The 10772-nt window shown below is 36.4% G+C and overlaps 1 protein-coding gene across 1 annotated transcript in view; it reads left to right on the plus strand.

Annotated features, from left to right (window-relative positions):
* Positions 1-6640: 6640 nt before the first annotated feature.
* The window catches only part of LOTGIDRAFT_170135 (hypothetical protein), a gene marked incomplete at both ends in the record, with an annotated part of 5173 nt that continues 1041 nt past the window's right edge, over positions 6641-10772 (plus strand). Inside the window, 2 exons of the mRNA XM_009068766.1 lie at positions 6641-6682; positions 10488-10667. Coding sequence (XP_009067014.1) covers positions 6641-6682; positions 10488-10667 — 222 coding nt within the window. The remainder of the gene's footprint in view (positions 6683-10487; positions 10668-10772) is intronic.

Here is a 10772-nt window from a genome sequence, read left to right on the forward strand (position 1 = left end):
TTATAATGACCTACACTGGTTCAACATCTAACAACTTGTTTCTACCATTCTTCAATTATAATGACCTACACTGGATCAACATCTAGCAACTTGTTTCTACCATTCTTCAATTATAATGACCTACACTGGTTCAACATCTAACAACTTGTTTCTACCATTCTTCAATTATAATGACCTACACTGGTTCAACATCTAGCAACTTGTTTCTACCATTCTTCAATTATAATGACCTACACTGGTTCAACATCTAACAACTTGTTTCTACCATTCTTCAATTATAATGATCTACACTGGATCAACATCTAGCAACTTGTTTCTACCATTCTTCAATTATAATGACCTACACTGGATCAACATCTAACAACTTGTTTCTACCATTCTTCAATTATAATGACCTACACTGGTTCAACATCTAGCAACTTGTTTCTACCATTCTTCAATTATAATGACCCACACTGGTTCAACATCTAGCAACTTGTTTCTACCATTCTTTAATTATAATGACCTACACTGGTTCAACATCTAACAACTTGTTTTTACCATTCTTCCATTATAATGACCCACACTGGTTCAACATCTAGCAACTTGTTTCTACCATTCTTCAATTATAATGACCTACACTGGATCAACATCTAGCAACTTGTTTCTACCATTCTTCAATTATAATGACCTACACTGGTTCAACATCTAGCAACTTGTTTCTACCATTCTTCAATTATAATGACCTACACTGGTTCAACATCTAACAACTTGTTTCTACCATTCTTCAATTATAATGACCTACACTGGTTCAACATCTAGCAACTTGTTTCTACCATTCTTCAATTATAATGACCTACACTGGTTCAACATCTAACAACTTGTTTCTACCATTCTTCAATTATAATGACCTACACTGGATCAACATCTAGCAACTTGTTTCTACCATTCTTCAATTATAATGATCTACACTGGTTCAACATCTAGCAACTTGTTTCTACCATTCTTCAATTATAATGACCTACACTGGTTCAACATCTAACAACTTGTTTCTACCATTCTTCAATTATAATGACCTACACTGGTTCAACATCTAGCAACTTGTTTCTACCATTCTTCAATTATAATGACCTACACTGGTTCAACATCTAGCAACTTGTTTCTACCATTCTTCAATTATAATGACCTACACTGGTTCAACATCTAGCAACTTGTTTCTACCATTCTTCAATTATAATGACCTACACTGGTTCAACATCTAACAACTTGTTTTTACCATTCTTCCATTATAATGACCCACACTGGTTCAACATCTAGCAACTTGTTTCTACCATTCTTCAATTATAATGACCTACACTGGTTCAACATCTAGCAACTTGTTTCTACCATTCTTCAATTATAATGACCTACACTGGTTCAACATCTAGCAACTTGTTTCTACCATTCTTCAATTATAATGACCTACACTGGTTCAACATCTAACAACTTGTTTCTACCATTCTTCAATTATAATGACATACACTGGTTCAACATCTAGCAACTTGTTTCTACCATTCTTCAATTATAATGACCTACACTGGTTCAACATCTAGCAACTTGTTTCTACCATTCTTCAATTATAATGACCTACACTGGATCAACATCTAGCAACTTGTTTCTACCATTCTTCATATAATGACCTACACTGGTTCAACATCTAACAACTTGTTTCTACCATTCTTCAATTATAATGACCCACACTGGTTCAACATCTAGCAACTTGTTTCTACCATTCTTCAATTATAATGACCCACACTGGTTCAACATCTAGCAACTTGTTTCTACCATTCTTCAATTATAATGACCCACACTGGTTCAACATCTAGCAACTTGTTTCTACCATTCTTCAATTATAATGACCCACACTGGTTCAACATCTAACAACTTGTTTTTACCATTCTTCAATTATAATGACCTACACTGGTTCAACGCCTATCAATTTTTCGTGATATTTCCAGTTTTGCACTACAATTACCAAATGTCGGACACGAAATTTAGACATGTTATTATTACAGTTACAGTGTTGCGTTTCTGTATTCGCGTGGACACTACTAACGGAGGACAACAAATTTTCAAGGAAATATTCAAAGCGAGGTGTAGCGTAGGCAATTTGAATTAAATTGCGAACATTAACATTGAACACCTTCAATCTAACTGTCAAAATGGGCAAGTTGTATTTATATTGTAGACTAATACAAATTTGTAATATCGTTTCGTTAATGTCATATCTAAATTTTGTACGATGTTCACATGCTGGGAAAATACGAAACGAAAAGCAGTTAGGAAAGTCGCTGAGGGGTAAAAGGAATTATTTGTAGTGTAGTCTGTTTCCTTGATTGACTCACGTAACAACGTTCTATTTTAGGAATCTTGTCAATCAACCTGGCTTCTATTCTTATCATGAAATCAATATAGAGTTTGTGAATGATTCCACTGATCTACTTTATGGCAGCCATTTCTATTTGCGATCATTAAAGTCCGAAGCTGGCAAAATCTGATCTCGCTCAAAGTACGATTTAACTTAAAGCAAAGGTCGAGATGATAAATTGTGGATTTTCAGTGATGCAGATCAGAGGAACTGAAATGGAAAAGGGTCTTGTCTGTTACAGTTTTTCTGTATCCAGCCTGGTCGACATTTGAAAGGAAAACGAAATTCTTCTTGAATGAGAAAGACATTTCAGATTATAAAGATTTCGAGTCTTCACGTTGTTAAGATCTCGGTGACCTCGTGGGCGTTACTAACCATTTTGTCATTTTGAATCACGTCTGGTCCTATTGATGACAGTTGACAGACGAAAGTGAGCCACTGCACGTGTCAATAGAAACGGCGTGGAAACTCTACAGTAAATAAGTCATGTTTATTTTGAAGTGAAACTCATACTACCACTGTGTTAGACGAAGATGGAAATCAATGGAAATACACAGGTCTAATATATCAAAATTTAAGGTATATTCTATGCTTTTGGCCAGTTTTGACGGTGATAGACCTATTGACTTGAGAGGATAGGGGCAATGAACTTCTAGACGCTAACTTCATGGACATTTGAAGAAACAGACATTTGGTTTCTAAAATCTTGAAATGAAGTCTCCAAGTTTCAAACCACGCCACGCTCTACTTTTACACGAAGTCACGAAGTATGCCTATAGACCAAGACGTCTTGACTTGCTACGACCCTGACTGTTCTGTCCTTTTTTTGCAATGAAAATCGATGGTATACTATAGTCTAGTCGACATTCAATATATTTACACACCAAATGTTGTGTCACGAGTACATGTATGTGGTCTGTAGCTTTATTCTTTTTTAGGCTGGACGGATGGACTTAAAATGGACCCCAGTTGTGTTTGCAAGATGGAATGGCGGACCCGTTTGGGATCGACTCTTATTCTCATAGGATCTGTCGTATTTAACCGATACGTGCATATAGAAAATTAGCTAGCAAATTCTATGGATATAATGGTCATAGAAGCAACCGATGACAATCGTTGGTCCAGTTACTAACAGTACTTGAAAATCCAAATGCTCGACCTAACCTCTCTTTAACATTACAGTAAATTAAGAATGGGATTATAATATCAGTGGCGTTAATTTCTCTATGAATAATTCACAGCAAGATAATAATTATAAACAAAGCTATGGAAATAATCGAATGATATACAATAACAAAATATTTACATTATAATGGCCCCTTCACATCCGAAAGGTGTTCGTACTACGCTGCTACTGAGGCGGTGTCGGTACTATTCTCCGAGTTCGGTGATTTCTTCGGTGATGCATGCCAAAGGAACGGCCTGTATATAAAGAAAGGTGAAATATACAGTGACAGTATTAGGGTGCATAGAGCCGAGTGTCATTATAGAAATACTAAACTTTTACTTTATAGTTATAGTGGACATGTCTAGTAATTATATAGAATCGGTTACTAAGATAGTAAACCAGGTTACAATCATAAGAGTCGACCGGAATAAGGGTGGATATTGTGTTATCCGGACTATTCGTAAACAGATGAAGATAAAGGGTATTTCCCAATTAGACTTCTAGCTTTGAATAACCCAACCACCCAAAGTGCTTCTGTTAGTGTTTTCCTAGTGTAGACGGACAAGTTTATATTGAATTACTGGTACGAACATGAGTATACCGGCAAAGACCTTCCCATTAGAGCAACACCTTTGTTGATTAATCAACTTTACGCCAGACAGCTGGAAATAGTTGTGAGTAGACATCAAGATATCAAACACCATATACATGTACATAGACAAATCGATATAAGGTTATCGGACGTCAGGGGCAACACGATATAAGGTTATCTAACATCAGAAACAACTCGATATGAAGTTATCTAACATAAGAAACAACTCGATATAAGGTTATCTAACATCAGAGACAACTCGATATTAGGTTATCTAACATCAGAGACATCTCGATATTAGGTTATCTAACATCAGAAACAACTCGATATAAGGTTATCTAACATCAGAAACAACTCGATATGAAGTTATCTAACATCAGAAACAACTCGATATAAGGTTATCTAACATCAGAAACAACTCAATACAATGTATTAGGTTATCTAACATCAGACACAACTCAATACAATGTATTAGGTTATCTAACATCAGAAACAACTCGATATGAAGACACCAGAGACATAAACGCTACGACTATATTAAAGATGAAGTGCTTTTGCAGAGTTTCTAAAGATCTTCGAGTCAAATGTGACGTTAGGGGCATGCCCCAACTCGATCATTGAGATCACATTTTGAGATCACTTTACAATTAAACAAGGTTGTGCAATTCATGCTGATACGAAATTGATTTTGTGACTGTTTGCACTGTCGAGAAGTGGATCTTGAGTTTCTCGTAAATCCTCCACATGTTTTTATTTTACCTCGGTGATATGTTTACCTTAGATATTTTTGTGAATGGGATTTTATTAAATCCTGTGTATGAACGTAAGGGTTTTTTTGTTTAGGATAAGGTGCACCAGAAATAGAGTAGGTGCCTATTCATAATTTCACCGACAACATAGTTGTTAATAGGTATTCTGTTATCACACTCTAATGAGTTCTCAAAATACTGGTCGGAGGGGTTGAAATGGAAAAAGCATCTAGTCTTTCGTATGAGGAAAAAAGCCGAGCAGTAGCGTCCCTTTGCGGATTTTACAGAGCACTAGTCACGTTTGTGTGGTCTAAAAAATCTCTAGTGCGGGAACCCGGAAAACGCGATTTTGGAAGTGAAAGTAGAATAGATTTAATTTTATGGCCCCAAAAGAGGGAGTGAGCATGGCCCAAAAACTACCGCCAAAATACGTCACCGAATCAGAGGATTGGTGACTGCGCATGTTTAAAGATGAAAGCCGCTTCAAAATCACCAGAAATGCATTCTAGGGTCTACTGGGTTTCAGGGGAGGGTCTTCAGTCCCCCACTAGCTTCAATTCCCTCCTGCCGGTGGGGGTTGTTTATTGTATTCTTAAACTGTATTAAAAGCAGTCGGTGCTATCTACTGTTCAGTTTAACTCAGTCAATTTGATCAGAAGAGGCATTGGATCGTTATAATGGTTGCCTGCACTTTCTGGTGTGATATTCGATATTACGAAACGAAGTCTTATGAATTGATTAAATGTTTTATTTATACTAGACTGTACTCTGACTGAGAGACATTTCTTATCCACGTGACGAAGGGCGGCTGGTATAAACTGCCTATCGCCGTTACTGACACAGTTTAATAAAGGGGTCCAGTCGTCACAATATCTTTACCATCTGAAATCTCAATACCTGTAGCGTACTTTTCAGCAGAAACAATTCCATTTGCACTGACAGTTTCTTGATTTAGAAATAAATGATATGTTCATATTTTTACACTAAATTATGCATCAGAATGCACCGAATTAATTCTATTTTTAAAAAATTCTTGGGAGAACCCTTTCAGACGCTCAATGTGAGGCTTGTGACTGACGCGTCCACGGAGTTGCCGCATTTTGAATTCAGGCTCAACATTTGTCCCCAATCCCCTCCCCCCTATTGAGTCTGTGTACCCTATTTGTACCCCATTTTTGGGAGACGAGGCCCTTATTCACGTTTTTCTTATATCCGATGCAAAATACAAATATTTTGTTGAATATTTCAAACCATATGTCTATGGGTTGTGCAATTATCGAAATTATATGACATCACCTTTGTTGATCTAGCATAAATTTATTCCTATTCAGTCCTGAAGATTTAGGGGACTTTTGAACAATTTGTTTGTATGAAGATGCATGATGTCAACTCAAAGTCGTGATATTCAATTAATTTTTGGACCGTTTGTTCAATGGAACGTCGGGCATATTACACTCAAATACGGGTACCCTTTATCAATGTCAGCTGTTATTTGATATAAAGGGGTCACACTGGGTAATAGAGTCACACTTGTTAAGAGAGTGACAGAGTATGTGGCAGTGTAGACTACTTATTGTTAGCTTCTTATTCACCGTTTAGGATCAAATCAATCTGTGATTAATGCGGATTAAATGGGTCGGTAGGTAGAAGTAACGATATGGAATGAATAGACATATTATTGTTGGTGAATTTTTTAAGTTTTGTGGAGTTTATTGTTGAAGGTTACGAACTAGGATAGCTGAAACATGCCGGTTTATGAAGCGACGACTACTTTCTTACCAGCCTCAGTAAGTTATTTTTAGGTTAAAACGTTACATAACGTGTCTTACAGCTTTTAATATGTGTTTTTATGGGATATAAAGGTCGTGTCTTAAAAGGAGACAGCTTTAATGTACATGTAGACTCAAATGAAAGGTTTTGTGAGAAAACGAAAAATGTCGGATTTATCGAGATAATAGTAATCAAACTAATTCTATTTAATTCATGTTGCCAATGCCAAAAATAAAATTTTAGATTAAGGATAATCGTGGCAAATCAGAGATCATCAAATGATCTAAAGTTCCTTCGTGTCAAAATTGACGTCGACGCCGTTGGTAGTATGTGGCAGCTATTAAAGTTTTCGGTAGTAAAAAGTCAAATATGAATCTTTTTTTATTACCGAAAACATTACGTTCTACGTATTGGATCTACTGTGAAACCTGTTGAAATATAGTAAAACCGTATGAAACAATTTTAAACGCGACAAAGAAGAAATAATAGCTGGATCTGAATATATAATGAATAATAATTATTATATTTATTTCTTACTCGACATTAGTTTTACATTATTAATCATCATACGTAGGAGCGAGTGTCAAGTTTGGTCCAATTGTTAACTTCCGGTTGTGTCTGTTGGTGTAATTGATTTTGATTCAATAAGAGATAAGTGAGAAAGGCGACGTTCGTGATGTTTGACGTGTTGTCTGTACATCTAGTTTATCCTTTCACGTTTTTTCGTTGATGACATTGCACTTGTCTTGATTGTCTTGCACGTGTCCCGACTGGAAACTTTCGCCAAAATTTCTAAATTTGATAATATGACCGACCAGACGTTTCAATATTTACATGATTTAAAAGATGAAAGACATAGCTGTTGCTCTACGAAAGAAATAAAAATGAGTCAGATTAGGATCCGTCAAGTGTCAACCTTGACTTCTGATATTATAGCTGTACTTTTAAAACAAATGTCGTTGTCTAGCCTTCGTAGGTCTCTCGGGACACTTTATAGATTTTAGACTTCAACATGTACTCATATGCTTGCCTTTGGGGTTGGTGTACTGTGGGTCAAGGCAGAGGTCTTGGAACCATGTGCTATATATCATGTTGTCTGCCTGTTCTCGGTTGTAACCCAAGCCGCGTCCTTACACTTTAATGACACCATTGCAGTAGCTGTTGGGGTTTTCAGCGTTACCCCTCTCAGGATCCTTGTCGATTGCATTCGATCCCAAGCACTCTTTGCTCTCTATTCCTAGCGCCTTGTCCATGCACTTCCATATACCGCTGGGGCACTTGAACTTTTACAATGACCCGTGGTGTATGACCGCCATGTGCTCTCTGTCTGGTAATCACTATTATATTACCGTCCATTCTATTGTAGCCTTCACTGAACAAATGTTTGCTATAAGGATTAACCTACAATCTTATCCTTGACATAGAATTCTTATTGACATTTCTTTAAATAGAGTAGATATAAATGTCTTATAACCATTACTCAACTCCGTCGCCAGGAATGAATTGGTGCTGGGGCTCAGATTTTGCACTCAGAAAATTTGAGAATTCAAGGCCCAGAGAATTTCTAACAATTTTGAGGTGCCGAAAACGAATCAAAATTTAATTTTCTGGATTTTGTCCATAGATGAAATGAATCAATCTCTGCTGAACCGAAGAATGTTTTGCTGGGACTTAATTCTCAATTGCTGGGGCCCTGCCCCCTCGAACCCTACCCTTACGACGTGACTGTCATTACTGCGTCTAATACCTTGACTTCATTGGTATATTTTTTTTATTTGATTTAATTGTACAATAACGACAGACTATAACGTAATAAGCCGTAATATTTACAGTTTTTATGTCGAGGGCTCTGATTGGTTGCATTCGCTAGCGTACAATCTATTCAAATCGATGTATTCCGTGATACAAGAAAGAGCCTATTGAAGTCAAGGTATTAGGTACAGTTCGTAATAGCATTGTGATAATGAGATCTAGCAGGAGCATTGAATAAATAACTAGTTTAAGTTTGGCTCATAATATAGGCATTGTGATAACCATAAATGGACAAAATTGTGTGCCTTTAAAGAGGAATCTTCACAACGTCAAGCTATTACCAATTTCGTCATATACCTTGACTGCAATAACCACTATTCTTGTATCACGGAAGTTTGTAAACGATTTGATTGGATTGTACGTTAGCAAATATAGCCAATCACAGCTCACGACAAAAAGGAATGGCCAATAAACAATGTTTACAGTCTTTAAGACCGTGATCCAAAATTAGTGCCAATTGCAGTCAAGGTATAAGACGAAGTAAGTAATAGCTTGGCACTGTGAGGATGTAAAGGAATTATAAGGGGGTTTCTAACCTTTTCATATGTATCATGACCATAATGACTAGCAATAATTTGCACCATTCCAATATCCAGTGTGTGGTTCCTGTGATTATAAATGCCTAAAAAGTTCCTATTAATGTCTGAAGGCCTCCGTGATAGCAACGTCATAAAACGTCAGTAAATTTGCAGACGTCGGACTGCTGAATGCTGCAAAGGGAAGGAAGGTAGCACACAAGGACTAAAATTCTGTCGGCCACTTGATTTTTTTATTTTTGAATTAATCGGGTACAATGTAAACAGAAAAATCTGATATCTTTACCTTTAGATTATACTATCATAACCTTGATAACACAAAACGCGTAAAACTGAAAAGTGAAAAAAAGACAGCGACAAAGATTGCTTGAGGAGCGCCCGCCGCGGCTGAACTGTGATCCATACTAAACTATGATATCTATTTAGGTCGCATCACACTGTCCCGAAATTGACACCAGATGCACTCACGATGAAGGAAATGCTCAAATTCGGACCTTAGCGTATAAATATCGGGTCATTCGTGAGGACATCTTAACCCATCGTATGACCATCGGTTGAGTTTTTCAGCTTCCGGCAACTATTTCGAGAGTGTTGGCAAAAATAGTTCGGGGCTATCTTCGCTCGAAATTCAACTTTCCGTATTGGTATGGCCATTCGATATCAATATGGGAACAGTGTGAAGCCTGCATTTTTTAAGATCATCGGCAACATTGGCACAATGGCAGTTTATTGCTTTCAGAATGGGTTTGCCCATCTTATCATTGTGTTTTTGGAAGCGGACGGAAAATATTTGAGTAAGAAATCGATAATTAGAGGAATACTGAAAGATACAAAATGATTAGAATATTAAATATATGAAAATACGTAATCAACGATATATTTGTTATAAAGTTGACATATATTTCGATATAGATATTGTTAGATAGATATACCATCGTAATTTAATATCAGATTATTGGGATTATAAGGGTATATTTATTGTGTTTTTTTAAATACGGTTCATTCAACCAGATCAAATTACCCGAAAATTTGATTTATTTACAATCATGTTTGGACAATGACAATTTCTTGACGTACAATTTGATTTTATATTTGTATCGGGGACACAGATGCATCATTTTAAACCATTCCAATTTTCACCATTCCAATTTTCAATCACTAAAACTAACTGTTAAATGACGTCACTAATCGCATAATATGCTTGTATCAAATAAGGCCCTTCGCGATTTGGAATGTTGCAAATTGATGCTATCGGTGTCCCTGATACACATAAAAAAATTAGAACACTTATTTACAATGCCTTTAATGGTCACATATCTTAATACAACGCAGAATTGCTGAGTCATCAGATATCAGTTCCAGGTTTAAAACAGTTGATAAAGTATTGATTAGATAACCGGCCTACGTTTAAGGAAACGATCATCTGATATATAAAACATATTTTGATTGCCATATTTTAATATTTTGTTTCTAGTTCTGTGAAATTATGAAATGGAGTTTAGACCTTCTTTTATACTCCAAATTTAGTTATCTACGTGTTCAAAATTCATCTCAGGCCATTGGCTTCTGGGGGACCTCAGGCAGCCTCCAAACCCGTGGATCCAGGGACTTTGGTCCTACGGTTATCGACTCTCATGTTTTGCCCCCTCCTCAGGTATTTTCTAGATACGATACTATTTTCCTTAATTATTGAGATGAGTTCTTCTCAGCACGTGTAACATGCATCGTGTACAAACAATGTTTGATTGGACCTATATTG

Source organism: Lottia gigantea (assembly GCF_000327385.1).
Source record: "Lottia gigantea unplaced genomic scaffold LOTGIsca_93, whole genome shotgun sequence".
Classification (NCBI taxonomy): domain Eukaryota; kingdom Metazoa; phylum Mollusca; class Gastropoda; family Lottiidae; genus Lottia; species Lottia gigantea.